This window comes from Molothrus ater, chromosome 3 (genome assembly GCF_012460135.2).
Source record: "Molothrus ater isolate BHLD 08-10-18 breed brown headed cowbird chromosome 3, BPBGC_Mater_1.1, whole genome shotgun sequence".
NCBI lineage: Eukaryota > Metazoa > Chordata > Aves > Passeriformes > Icteridae > Molothrus > Molothrus ater.
The window spans coordinates 14,897,572-14,912,760 of record NC_050480.2 but is presented as its reverse complement, the minus strand read 5'-3'; the positions used below and the strand labels follow the sequence as shown (position 1 = coordinate 14,912,760).

Genomic DNA, 15,189 nt, shown 5'->3' with positions numbered 1-15,189 from the left:
TAAAATCTTCTCTGGTGATAAAGGGAGACTTGGGAGGAGTGTTGCCACGTTTGTTTTCCCTAAGAATTTAATTTACAGCCAATTTTTCCTATCTGAATGTTACTTTCAAATGCACCCAGTGATAAGAAGCAACATCTGTTTTCTGTTCAATAGTACAAGGAGGCTCTGCATGGGGCTGAGTGTACACAGCCTATGTGAAGCCATTGTTATTCTCATTTCTTTTTTGTCCCCATGCCTGGTCCATTTGCCATATACCATCCGGCAAACAGCTGACACATCCCAGCTATTATGGACCCAGGCCTAATTGCAAGCAAAGTCTTTAAGCTCTTCCATGTTGGCCTCGTAGGAGGAATGGGAGGCCCATATAAATGATGCTGCTCTAGACCACTGCTCTCATTTTGCCTTTGCGGAGTTCGCAGGCTGTTGTGCTGGAGGGTTTGTGGATGCTAAAAATATAGCTGGAGCCCAGTGCCAGTGATTCTCTCTCTGGCTCTCCTCCTGCTCCCCCTGCCTGGCCAGGAATGTTTCTGTTTTCTGTGGTAATAAAGCTTGGGATTATTTAGATAGTAAACGTATTCCAGAGTATATTGTTTTTGCTGGGGTGCAGCAATAGAGCTACCTGGAAAGAAGTAATCATTTGGGAGATGTATTTGCCAGCCTTTTCCCACAGGTTTGAGCATGGGTGCCACTCTCCTGGGAGTGCATTTTCTGGTGATCTGGGCATTTCTCCCCCATCTCGGATTTTAACCTTTTAATTTTTTCTGCCCCATAGCCCTCCTGGAACAGAGACCATGATGACACGGCATCAACGCGCTCTGGGGGAACCCCCGGACCCTCCAGCGGAGGACACACATCACACAGCGGGGACAACAGCAGTGAGCAAGGTAGGAACAGAGCCCTCACACTTTCCTAGCTGGCTAGTGGTCACCAGCGTGCTCAGGGACTGGTTACTTTCTTTCTGGTGTGGAAATATGCTCTGGTACTAGAGGGTTTGTGCTGAGAAAGGTCTATCTTCCTTTTTTTTTGACATTTTTTTCCTCCATCTCCTCCCAGTAGAGGGATTGGCATCTTTAGTTCTTTAACCCTGCCAGCAGGCACATGTTAGAGCAACATATGTACCAAATTTGCAGTGTGCTTAATAAAAAATAAGAAATGAGAAGTTTGGGGTTTTTTCTTCATTCAAATGGGTTAAAAGATGAAATCTTCAAAACCAAGTGTAATTAAGATTGCAGAAATGCATGCCAATATGTCAGAGATGCCATCAAAACTTGATTGCATATGAAGATGAGATGTTAGCTGGACTGTTTTACAAAATCCTGAGCTGTGCTTTTATTTACTTTTTGATACTCAATTCCAATTTACTTGAATGCAAGAGCATTCTGTTTGAGTGCCAGGCCCATGTAGCTGATTTAGCTGGGCAAGTATGAGATGAGCTTGGTGCAATGGAAGTGGGACATTCTACAAATAATCTGTGCTGTCTCAGAAACTCTGAAATCTTAGAAGCTGAATCTCTGTATGTTTTTTTCTGAGAAGCTGAAAGCATATTTTTTCTGAAGAGACCAACTGTAGTGGATTTAGTGTTAATTTGATGCAATTAAAATTTAAAAAGGATCCTTAATCTGAATATAAAAGAGAGTGCTTTATTGAAGTTGACTCTGAACTCACAATAGGTATATACTTTTAAATCTGGTTTTATGATCATGTTTCATTCAAGTGCTGTTAGACAACAAAGGAATTGTGTTTCCAAAAAAAGGTTGAACAGTACTGATTAGCATTGCAAAGTCTGCATTTAACAAGATTAGTTTTTAAACTAAATCAGTATATTTTAATTTTTTATATGCATGGATTTAACGTGCATGGTGAATAACATCTCTTTATAGAATTTTAAGTATTTGAGACTCATTATTGTTTAAAGAAAAGTTGCTGACTTCATCGCAAGTGTAGCCTAGTAAAAATGGGGCCTGGAATAGTAAACTGTTGCAGAGTTGAGGCAGACACTGGTAACCTTCTGACCTCTGACTTTTACTGGAAAATGATATGCAACATAAATTCAGGGGGCCTTTTTTCTTTCAAGTATGTATACATATATATTCCAGTGTTGTTCACAATGCTATAGTTGAAGTGGTGTCAACTTGTTCATGAGAGCCCCTTGCTTTTGGAGCAAACTTTAAATCCATGGGGGTTTTTTAAGGCTGAAAAAGCTGCTTCAAAAATAAGCTTTGAACTAAAACGTGGTGTTTTCAGAGGGTTTTTGTATTCGTTTAGGGCTGTTCTTTTATTAGACGGATGTGCATGTGTTTATGTGGATATGTGCGTGGACAAAACAGCTGTGGGGAGGCTTGCCAGAATGCTCCTAGACCGTTGGAAATTGAGCATCGTTCCTGGTGTACTTCTAAAGATTTTCAGACTTTATTTTCTCCAAAATGTGGCATTTTTAGTAGTCTGGAGTGCTGGTCATATCTGATGTCTATTGCCATCCTGCAATATGTTTCTAGAAACGGGCATGCTACAGCCTCAGTCAGGAAGGGTTTTCTTAAGTGAGTTTCAAGCCTGAGTCCTATGAAGTATCCACTGAAGGACTTGTCAGTGATGCTTTATTCAGTTCTGAAACTGTTACCCAAACCCCACTGGTTTATTGCTTCCAGTGCTTGATAGAGAACTGTTTTGTGAAGAAGGCTCAGTGCATTAAAACTTTCGAGATGAGTAACAAAAGTGGGGATTTTATAACTGGAGCTCTCAGGTCAAGTTTGGGAAAGAAATTTTGGAAAAGAGATCCTGTTCTGGGAGTCTCTGTTACCAAGGCTTGCCTTCAGGCTACTTGGCACCTTTGGAAATGGCATTATTTTTGAGGAACAGGAATGTGGTAATGGTAGCAGTGGTCTTGCTGAGCCTTGCTTTATGTCTTGTTTACATGAAATGCTCTGAAGGTTGAGATTGTGGGGGAATCTCATTTGTTTAAGCACATCCGTGCCTGCGTGTACACCTTCTGTAAAAAAAAACTTCCATAATGTGATTTTAGCATTTCCCTACGGGGAAGAAGTGAAAAAATACAACCCTGAAGGACTGAAATGGAAGACAACTAAAAGATAGCAAATATCCTCCCTCTCCCCAACTATGTTTAATTTCCAGTTGCTGTGATTTGGTGGCTTTTTCTTCTGTGGCCTGATGTTAGGAGTGTAACATTGTGGTTAAACCCCTGTGTTCACCACTGCTGGGTGCTTTTCTTGGCAGCAGAAAGAGCCAGCATGGCACTGCCATAGCAGCCAGGTTCTGTGGAGGGGTGGAAGCAAAAGGGTGGGGACCCACATGCTTGTGCTTGCAACCATAGGAGTTAACTCAAGATGCATGCGTTGCATGACATATATTCAGTATATTATGGGCTTCCCTATTTTTAGGAGTTTGTAAAAGTTCCTTTTGGTTCCTTCCATCTGTCAAGATCACGTTTGCAATTCAAAAAAAAGGGAAAAAAAAAAGGCAAATCTGATCACCAGAAATAAAACCTTTGATAAAACTCTCTAAAACTGTCTGGTTTCAGGTTTTTCTCACAACCTACTTCCCTCGTTGGGGTAGGTAAAAGCACCTTCTGGCCCAGGTTTGCAACCTGTCTGAAAGTATCACAAAGGTGTAAATGTAAGCTTTGCATTTTCGGAGAGGCACACAGACTGGAATGCTTAAGCCTTTAGCAAGACTTTTCTCCTTAGTCCTTAACCGAGACTATGTTAAGGTCTATTTTTGGACTTTTTGGAGATTTTTCTTCATTACCGTATTTACTACAAATCTTGCAAAGTGTATTTTTAACCTATTTATGTCCCAGTATAAAACATCCATCAAATGATTACCTTTGAAATCAGGAGAGATGGTCTTTCCTGTAAATATTTTAAAGTCTTCTTCAATGTGTAAATTTATTTACTTAGTAAATAGTAATAACTCCCAACTGCTTCGATCTATTGCAGAAATCCATATTTAACTGCTAGGGACCTGTTCTGAGGTCTCATGCCACTGAACAGCAGGATATGTTATTGCATAGTACGTTGACAGAACCTCTTCTAAAGACCTGGTATTGTGTCATCATAGGGCATAGTTATAGTACAGGAATGCAGAATAATATTATGAAAAAGTTTTCCCGTTGCTCTGAACTTAAGGGGAAAGGCCTTTGGAGGTCTGTCTCCAAATGGTGCTAAGAGATCTGAATTTACATAGTGGCGAATCAATTCACTAAATTCTATTTAAAAGAAGAGAAGCAAATTCTTATGTACAGGCAGGTGATGCTGACATCATGGCAGCACTATTTTCTCTTATTTTGTCTTGTAACTTCAAAAGATTCCTGTCTGGCATATTGAGAAATCTGTTTGAAATCTGTTTTGTTTGTTTTTCAAATAGTGAGACCAGGAAGATGCTGAACAAAGCCTTGGTACAGTCACTTTTAATCCGGAGTGGAGTTCCTTATTTCCCATGTTTAGCTCTCCTACACAGCTTAAAAGAAAAAGAAAAATAATCCATCAGTGTCACCTTATTTGTGTGTATTGTTTCCCTCTTTATTTTTTTCCCCCCAAGCCTCAGCCTGCTTTCAAAGCATTTTTTTAACCTCCAAATAATTGTTGCTCCTTCAAGCCAGGAGTAGAAAGCAGCGATATTTCTTTATAAAAATGTATCAATGGCTGCAATGGTTTATTTTTTTTTCAGGGTTTTGTAGGAGTTTGAGCAACCTATAGGCAAAAAGGCAATCGGGTTTATTATTGCTGGGAATCTCCAGGCGGTTGTTTGGAGGCTGCAAAGGCAGGCAGCAGAGCCGGGAAGAGGGGGAGAGAAGGGCCACATTATGTTCCAGATGACTGAGCAAGGATTTATATACCAGCTTGCCTTTTTTTTTTTTCCCTTTTTTTTCTTTTTTTTTTTTTTTTTTTTTTTTAACATGGGAGAAGAAAAGTAATAAGAGCGAGGAGGCATTTGAAGCGGTCAGATGGCCGATGACTAATGGGATAGGTGGGCAGGAGCCCTCGGATTGGGTGTCTTAATGAGCACATTTCGCACCGAGTTTGGGCTGCAGTTCCCCTTCACCTTTGCCCTTTATTGACCGAACTGACACTTCATTTTTCACATACTTCCAATTATGGCTGAGCTTAAGTGTCGCCCTGCCTCCTTTCTTTCTTGCCTATGGATGGCTTGAGAGTGGCTAAGGCCACAGAAGATATTTTAATTTGAAAAACTACCATAGCAAGGCAGGTTTAGGGTGTAACCTGAAACTGCTGTCACTTGGCAGTTTCTCCGATGAAAACAAAAGTTTTAATGTTTCTTGTTTAGCGTTTCACCACCAGTTCCCTCCCTTGTCTGTGGTGATGTGGGGAATTGCTTTGGGAGTGATTGGGTTGGTGAGGGGTGTTTTCCTCGGGGTAAATCTGTTCTGGCACTACAGGTGTCATGGGCGGGAGTCACTGAAGTGAAGAGGTAAAGCCAAATGAAAAGCAGTGCCGTGTTTGAGCGATGGTGCCTCTTTCCTTCTCAACGCAGCATCTTCTCGAATGGATTCTTGTGATGTAATGCCCTGCAATGTCCTTTGCTGGACTTTCCCCTTATGGAAAAGCAAAGCATAATTGTGCTTGCACTCCTCAAGCCTTAGGCCAGTGTGGATTTTTTGTTTTGGTAATATTTAATGCATGAATGCAGATTTGAGTGTGGCCTGGCTGTGAAGCTTTGAGAAGTGGCTGAAAATTATGCTGGGAGAGGCTGGTAGGATGAAGAGGTGGAAAAATCTGCAGTCACCCCTTTGCTGTAGAAGGAGAACCATGATATATCTCCCACTGCTCAAGCCTGTGTGCATTTCCACGTTGGCTTTTACATGCAGAATCCTTCCAGGGCGGAAATGTCTGTTTGCTTTCGCAGGGCTTAGGGGGTTTTGGAGCATGCGGTTTTCCTACCAAATGTGGATTCTGTCAGAAATAGTTGGAATAAGTTGTGCTCGCATGGGGTGGGTGGGTTTAAGAACAAAATAGCTGCTGTTAGACCTTCACTTCCCAGCAGCACCAGTGGATGTTGCAGCGTGGTTTTCACTACTGGCTCTGTCATGTGAAATTTGGGTGAGTAATGAGTGGGCATGTCACCTGTGTGCCATTGGTGATTGCTTTACATTTAAATACCTGGAGACTATGTTGACAATTATTTACATCCAAAGAGAGGGCCCCTAAACCACAGAAGTATTTATCTCAAAAAAAAAAGTATGAAGTATTACCTACTTTATTATGTAGCCCTCTGGCATAGTAATGGCATGGCATATTTTTACTATAATATGGTAATAAAAGAATATGTAAAAGGCAGACAAAGGTTCTGTCTTTTCACTAAGGTGACCCCTGTTACCAAGTAACTGCTTTACTTATGAGCTTATTAAAAACTCAAAAAAAATGAGCTTTTCATACTTCACAGGCATTGATGTGAAAATGAGCTGTCCTACGAGTAGTTTTCTTGATCATTTTTAGAACAATTGATTAGCCAAAGAGCCGCTGTCATTAGTTGACATTGACTGATAGCAATTTGTCACAAGCTCCGAAGGTCAGCCAGGCAGTGGAAGCTTTGGCTTGTCTTTGATTGACCTTTTCTGATGCCATTATCATGCGATCGGTTAGACTGGATGTGACCCTCGATTAGAAAAGACAGGGCATTAGTCAACAGGGGCTGCTCCCTGTGTTTTTTCTGGTGCTTTATGTGTTGTGAATCCTGAATTAAGCGTAATACGCTTGTTTGGAAACGAAGCAGTATCAGTTTTCTTGCTGAGGCTCTGCCATCCCCTTTTCTTTTCCTGCTTTTCCATCAAGCAGGCAGCGCTCAGTTTGCTTTAAATCAGTGTGAGCACCTGTGCCCTCTTCCTTTGATGTGAGATATAAGATTTAAGCCAGGCTCATATTTATCTGAAACTCTTCGTGTAGGTGCATATTCTTCAGCAGCACCAGCATTAATTATTTTTATCTCCCCAGAATCATGTTGGTTTTTTTAACAGTGATTGAGTGGTTGAGGATTATGCTCATAACATGATGTCAATTTATCATTCTGCTCTAAAGCCGGGGGGCGCGAAACTGGTTTTTTCCTCCTTCTAGTTTAGGTTTTTGGTTTTTTTGTTTGGTTTTGGGTTTTCTGGGTTTTTTTTTGGTCTCATCAGCCTGATTCAGCTGTTAAACTTAGATTTCAGCAGTGTTAAGTCTATGTGCCTCAGCTAAGCAGGGCTTACTTCCAGAATGGTGCATGGGAGCAAGTTGTTACTTAGGAGCGGGTGTCTGTCATGATTTGAGCATTAATCTATTCCTCGTGTCAGGATTTATTTCAGTCATTCGCATTAGCTTAAATGTCTGTCATTAACAGGCGTTTTTATTTTCGGTATGGCAAAGCTAACTTAAATACTTATAAACATTGCTTGTTTTCCCTAAATTGTGGGTAACATCATCGTAAATGAACTCTTTTCCTTGTAAAAAACCTTCCTTCTTTCTGTTTGCCTTTCAGGGGAAACCTGAATTTCTCTAAGCACCAACTTGTTTTTCAGGTCAACCCTGAGAGATAATAAGCAGTTCAAAACCAGCAAAACCATTTCAGCACTGTTTAATGTGACTTTTAGTCTTTGCCCAGGAAAAACTTCCAGCTGGGAGGGGAGCAGAGAGAGATGACCATGTCAGGAGGCAGATCTTTCAGGCTGAGGCTACTGCCATCATTGGCAGAGCAGAAGGAGGGAAAAAGACTTTGGAAACTGTTTACATTTAAAGTGGCTATGGAAATACAAATATTCCTGACTTTTGGCCCATCTATATTCAAGAAGGAGAATCCATGTGCTGGAGTTTTTTTTTTTTGGTTGTGTTTTTTTTTTTTAAATCTGTTTTCTTGGCAAATTTTTCCTAAATTCAGAAATGTCTACCCATTAAACATCTGTGTGGCTATGCACAAGCCCGTGTATACATAGATGTGTATATAAAAACATGGCCCTGACCCTGAACTGAGAGCATCCATTGACTTTTGCAGCCCCAAAGCGTGTCTGCACAGAACCAGGTGTCTTGCTGAGGGAAGGATCTTGAATATGCCAAGCAGGAAACAGTGGTGGAAAATAATCACATTGCTGAATCGTTATCTTGGGCTGTTAGCTCAAATATCTGGTGTAGGACTGAAGGGCATCTTGCTTTCCTCCTTGGATGGGGCAGAGGGAGGTTTGGTTTTCTAAGAAGTTGTAGAAATAGATTTGAAGTTTTTAGTGTCCAAGATGCCCCTTTCAACAGCACCGGACTTGGGGGTCTTCAAGATGGCTGATATGATTTTTTTTTTTTTTTGGTTGCTTTATTCAGATATGGTGTTTGTTTTCCTACACACTCTGGATGTTTTCACTTAAGTTGTGGTGGTTCATTGGAGCTAATGAGCTTCCCATATGGCCCCTATTAAAGGCCATCTTAGTATTCCCAACTTAAGGGTTCTATCCCATTTGCTTCTCCAGGTTTTGGCGTCTTCAGCTGAGTCTAGCAATCTGATGTAGGCAGAGTGAGACTTTAAGGTGTGTGTCATTAGCGTATTTAACTTGGAGATTAAAAAACAGAAGTGATCCTGAGATGTTTATTTTGAGTGACATTTTATCACAAGGCTTATAAACTCATAAATATGCTGTATTTCTGGATTAGTGATGCAACAGGGTGTGCCATGAGACTGCTTGGCACAAACCATTTTCCTATCTCTCACATGAAAGGCTGGGAGGGGAAAGGTGACTAAGGTTGGAGGAGAAGTCTTTAAAATTAGTTGTGTATGGAGAAAGTGGGTACTTGTCCCATAATACAAGAACTAAGGGTGGGTGGTCATGGCACAGGAGCTGTTCCAGAGTGTTGGTAGGTTTAAAACAAACAAAAATGTTTTACGTCTTGGGTTAAATTTATTGCTACAGAAGAGCATTCTGAGGAGGTCAGCAGGGGACAAAAAGAGATTAGACCAATTCATGGAAAAATAGGTTCTTCTGTAGCTATTAAAAACCCTGGTCCAGATGCAACCACTGGCTCAGGAAGCTGCCCAAGTGCTGATTGTCAGAGCGGTGGTGCAGCTGCTTCTGTGTGCCCCCACTTTTCCTGGTGTTTTCCTAAACACCCCTCATTGCTTGTGTGACACACCACCACAAGACTCAGTTACTTGGACAGATATCCTCTAGCTCTTGTGTTCAAATAATTTTTTATAATTCAATTCAGGAAATAAGATGCTGCATATTTTTGTTTATCCCTTTTTTTTAAAGGCTCTTACTAATGCTGGCATGCTTTTGTTGGGAAGAAAGTAGACATAGCTTGTATTTTCTTGCCCTTATTACCCCAGTGGTGGGAATGTTTTGATGCTATTCATTCAAATTTGACAGGTGATTGCTTCTGTAAATGAATGCACTCAAATCATAATTGTTGCAACAGAATTGTTTGATTACCTGGCGGTAGCCTCTTTCTCTCTGATAGCTTTTGGATCACCTGTTTGCTGAGAGCATTTGACAGTCCTCATGTTTATTACCCAATTGAATGTCAGTAGCAATTGCAGCTAAAGATAAACGAAAATGCAAGTACTTGTTGACCTTGACTTTTTTCCACAAGATATTGGACTTGATGGCTCTATTGCTGTTGAACTGATAAGGGTTATAAACAGTAGTTGAGGGAAAATGTTTTATTCCCAGCGGAAAATACCACACTGCTGTGGGAAATGGCATCTGACTAGCACTCTTTGCCAAATTTGCTTGGTTCACCTTCATTTAGACTGTGGGAAAATAAAATCCAAATTTCCCCTTTTATGACTTTAATATCTCTGCAAACATGAATTCCTGTGATCTTTGTAAAGTTTTGTTGGCAGACTGTGCCAATAACAGACAGTGAGCATGAGACTTTGCCATGTTTTATGATGTGCTATAATGAGGATTCTCAATTCTTCCTCATTTTTGGGCAGATTTGATAATTACAGGGAGGGAACAGAGCTTTCTTCTCCTATTCCATGGGAAGCTTAATATGTCTATAAGTGACAAAGACTGGGAAATGTGTGGTTGTGGGTGGATATTGTCAGAGTGGGGCTGTGCTGGTGGGAGGACAGCCTGGGGATGAAGACCAAGTTATTGCAGGGATGGAGAGATGGTACTTTCATTGGTCAAGTTTGCACCCACTTCTTTAGGCAAGGTCCCACATGGGGTCCTTTGCAGGTTTTTGGTAGGAGGCAGCTGATCTGGTGGTGCGCCTCCCAGCTGTGTTTGGGAAATGGGAGGGAGGGATGAACTCCCTCCCCTACAAATTTTCCTGCTGTAACCCCCCATATATATTTTTTTATATATTTATTTCTAATCCTACTCTAATATGAAACCTGAAAAGAAGACTTCAATGGAAACAGGAGCAGGCAATAGGCTTTGAGATCTTTCAGGATGAAAGTCACTGGATAAACATTATATGTAAAAAGCACAAAAGACAGTGGAATTATATTCTTTAAAACATAAGTCCTTGTCTCGGGAACTGCTCTGATAAACTCTGTACAGTATTGTAGGAGCTTGTTAAAGCTCTGAAATGCAGGATTAAGCAGTGCTGTAACAGTTAGCAGAGTCAGACGAGTAATCTTATTGCATTGTAATTTTTTTTAGGTAAGATTAAGCTGGCATTACATTATATGTTTGTGGGCGAGGGGCCATTCTTCAAGGGATTAATTAATAGGATCAGCACTGTAAGATGCTGACATAATTTTTTCTAGGCACATTGGTGCACACAGGCTTTTATTATTACTATTCTTTTTTATTTTTTTAATTTCAATTTTAAATTCATGAATGAGATGGGGACTTTCTCTGGGCAATCAGAGCAGTCTCTGCAGCTTGCAGCACTGGTGATGTCAGAACCACCTGTCATCCTATAATTCATCAGGGACCACTGCTCACTGGCCTGGTGACCCACTAGTTGGTGACATGAGAAATACCAGAGGGAGATGCCTCATGTCCCTTCTACCCAAGCTGGGGTGGGATCGTAGGGCTGTGACTAAGCACATGTTTGACACTGCTCTGGCAGGCCTTTGAATGAGGGTGCTGTTGGTAGAGTCTTCCATCTTTCTGCTTTGGCTCTTTAGCTATGATACCTCCTCCATGTAGCCTCTGGTTTGATGTGCTTGAACTTTTGCTGCTCAGGCCTGGAAGGTGGGAAAGGACATGGGAGAGCATGGCTGGGCATATGATGTGCAGTGGGAGCAGTGTGACATCAGGATAGGCACTACCAGCCTGCCTCCCGCTGTAGCTTGGGAACTTCCTCATCATAAGGCAGTACCTCTGGCATCTAATAGCCAATATATAAGTATTTATATATTTTTATATAAAAAACTTATTTATCTGTTATAAATATTGTGAGTATTTGTTTGTTTGTTTTTCTCTTGAGTATTTAGAATCTCACACAGATTTTTGCAGTTGCTCTTTGATGAAGTGCAATGTGAAAGTGTGGGAAAGAAGAAATAGCATATAAATAAATAAAAGTACAGTGGGGACACCTTTTCAACTGCTTGTCCCTTAGTCTTTAGTTTTCTTGGGGCTGATTCTGCACCATGGGTGAGAGATGGCCCTTGCACCCCCAATACTGCCCATTGTCTCCAAGTTGTAAGTACATCTTTTGCAGAAGGAGAGAAGACCTACTAGAAGACATCACTTATAGCCCTTGGAAAAGACCTAATGGTGGCAGACATACCCTAACTTATTCCGAAATGTTCCCCACTGCTCTGAATAGCAGTGTCACATGGATGCGTGCTAAATATATTCTGGAGTCTGTGGTGTCCCGACAGACCTCGAAGAAGGCATACGTTAGCTTTCTCTGGTCAGCAAGTGAAGGTCATGGAAGCAAGGCTTGTAGGATGGAGAATCTTTTGTTGGTCTCATTGCTGTGCCAAGAGAATCTCCTCCCTTTCTCCCTCCCTAGCACAGCACTGAGGGAGGAACCCCACAGTAGAGTTCCTGCTTGGGGCCCTGGATTATAGCACATGCACTGCATCAAATGTCTTCCTAAAGCAGGGGAAAGAGGGAATGAGGTCAGCATTAACTGAACAGCTCGAAGTTAAGTGTCATTTAAAATGGGGTTAAAGTTTCAGGGCACTGTCAACGTCAGAGTGTAGCAGTTTCTTGCTGAAGAGCAGGGGATAAGTTGCAGGCAAATTACAGCAAGGGGGAAAAGAGACAACAAAGTGGAGTTGAAATGTTGTGTTCATTCTGTACTTCTCCTCCATTCCCCACTTAGCAAAGCATCTATCTATCTTTCCTGTCCCCTCATCCTGCCTGTGGCAATGAGAATGCCCCAGGAGAGGCTTTTTGAAAGCAAGATCCTACCTGCTTTCTTTTTTTTTGCATATGTCTGCACTAACCTTGTGCAAATTCTGCATGAGGCCAGCTGTGTAAAAGCAAGAACGGTGGTGATGTTAATTCAGTACAACTATTGGATAGACTTGGTATGGTTTTGTATTGTAGTTCTGTAATGGGCTGTAGGAAAGCAGAGGGATGTTCTATCAGGCAGGCTGAGCCACAAAATCTTTGAATGTTACTCTATAAATATTTATTGTTTGTGTGTGTGTTTGTTCATATACGTGCTTGGACATGACTACTTCCTACTACTACACTTTTTTATTCTGTCAACCTGGCAAGAAAGGTGGTAAAACCAACCCTTGTGAAGCACAGGGCATTTTTAGAACCTTTCAAATTTCCTTTATGAGGAGTGTTGTGCTAAATTCCTTGGTGTTACAGCTACAAGAAACAAATTAGGAAGCAGTGCTAACATTAGTGTCTCACTACATATTTATCCAGCTAAAAAACCCCTGAGGTGGCCATAATTTACCAGACTGAAGAGCAGAAAGGGCTGGCACAGCTTCCTTATCAAGAAATGTAAAGTGATGACTTGCTTTAATTTAATCCAAAGGATGTTGGTGACTTGGTTGAATTTAATCCCAATAAAGTAACCAGCTAACTGTCTGCAGGAGGAACATGTTAGTCATGACATGGATATATCAGCTCTTCACTACCATTAATTATATTGCATCACTGAAAAGCAGAATATGCATATATATGAAATTTTACAGTGTGGCTTTCCATACCTAATGTATTAATATAAATTAGAATTGCTTTGTAAAGATGAATTGAAATGCTATGTGTTACCAATATACAAATTTTATTTACACTTGCGGTTGGTGTATGTGAAATGACAGTATTAGACTTAAAAGTGCCTCTCAAGTTGATAAATGCCAACTTGATACTAAACACATTAATACTCAGTTAAAATTAGCAATCAATTTACTTGGATATTGGAGGTTAGCCAGGGATGGATCTAAAGTTGTATTAGGTATATCATACTGGTCTGAATACATCATATGCTGTTGCAAAAGCATTGTGCTAATTTTAGCTTACAAAGAGGATGAAGATAAACTGCCTGCTGCTAGTTTGCCATATGCTATCCTGGTGATAATATTCAAGCTGAAAATATTCTGCAGAGAGTCTTATTGTTTCAGTAAAAGAAAAGTGGAACAGAGTTAAGCAAATTTCTGCTCTGTAAATGTATACAAAATAATGAAATAAAACAAACCTCAAATGCTGGTAGATGAGATCTGTGAAATTTGTTTTGGGTTTATGGGCTTTCATGGGAGTCAACAATTTATTTTGCTATATATTTGATCCAATTGTATCCATTTCTCCCATGTAAATCTTAAAATCAATCTAAATAAAAATCGAACTTTGTTCTGGTAGGCAAAAATATAGTCTGAGTTGCTCCTAACTAGTTAAGCCTCCTATCCTTCAAGTTTGGTACAGGAATAAAGGCACTGCTGAGCTGCTTTTTCATGAGCTTCTCCCTTTGCTTTGTTTATTTAAAAACACAAAACATATTCTGGTTTCCATATGGGGAGGATTTTGCTTCTGTATGTTCAATGAGGAGCATTTGCCTTCTCCGTCTGCACCCGTGGCCAGGAAAGGGGTGTGTGAGGAGGGGTGCCCGGGCCCCTGGGGTTGCAAGGGCTGAGTGGAAGCTTTGCATTAGCAAGTGGTGAAAAGCTTGACCTTCGAGTGACCTGGGTCAAGCAAACCCCCTGCCGAAGTGTCCCATTTGGACATGGATACCTGTGGGGTGAGGGAAGAGATAAAGAAAGGGGGAGAAAGATAAAGTAATCCCATTGACCTGGGAACTTCTCAGATATTACAAGCGAGGGAACATCAGGAATAATAAAAGAGCGACAATATTTGCCTGCCCCCTGTATCTGTGTAATGTCATTTCCAAAGGGCTGGAGTAGATAATAGCAAATGTGCTTTCAAGTATCAGTTCAATCTCTTGAAGTGATGGGGAAGACTGGATGCTCTGATCTGGTGGGTGCTGGAGAGTGTAATACAATCCTCCTCACTGCAGAGAGAATTGTATAAATGGACAAAGATCTGCTGATTACATCTTTTGCTAAAGTGTTAAGTAAAAGATCTGGCTATAAGAGATGACTAGTCTACTATTGTCTGGTCTTCTGACTTGTTTTTATAGGGGTTTTCACAGGAACAAATACCAATTACCAAAATAAAAGCAAGCGGTGTGGCCCGTCCATATCATGGTAGGACACATGCTCTTGAGTCAGCCTGGGCAGGAAGCTTGGCAGGTCTGTCCCCCACCATTGCCATTGCACCTTTATCTCTCTCCTTCATTGTTTGCCACTGAGTGCTTGAAATTCCAGTTTCCAAGTAAAAACTTCCTGTTGCTTGCATTTACATTCAGTTTGGTAAGACATAAATTCAGTTATCTATCAAGGAGGGCTTTATTTTTTTTCCTCTCTCAAGTAAGGCAAGATAGGAAGAAGAAATTAATTATGATTTGGTGACAAGAGGTAGAATTTTGCATTTTCCCAGATTCTCTGTGGCAGGAAGTGTGAGGTTGTATTCTTGTGATAAGGGGATGGATGGGAGCTAAATTCAGCCTTTCCATCCTGAGTAATTTTAGAAAGAGCCCTGAAGTCCAGATCTTGCTTAGAAACAGAGATGGGCATATTCAGTCTTCATTAGCCATTGTTTCCTTGCTAGACCGTTGCTGCTTGTAAGTTTTTACTGTTCTGTGCAGTATTTAAAGCTAAAAGTGCACATATTCTTGTTGTCATCTCAATCCTGAATTTCCCTCTGGAGAGTTTCTTGTTCTCCATTGACTGTGAAGGGACTCAGGACTAATCACCTCGTTCACTTAGCTTGGCAGTCTGACT

At 40.9% G+C, this 15,189-nt stretch overlaps 1 protein-coding gene across 3 annotated transcripts in view; it reads left to right on the top strand.

The window, feature by feature from the left end:
- The window catches only part of MEIS1 (Meis homeobox 1), a 107,882-nt gene that overhangs the window by 26,488 nt on the left and 66,205 nt on the right, over positions 1-15,189 (top strand). For all 3 annotated transcript variants that reach the window (XM_054514267.1, XM_036380097.2, XM_036380098.2), the window contains exon 7: positions 773-884. In XM_054514267.1, the coding sequence (XP_054370242.1) occupies positions 773-884 (112 nt within the window). The remainder of the gene's footprint in view (positions 1-772; positions 885-15,189) is intronic.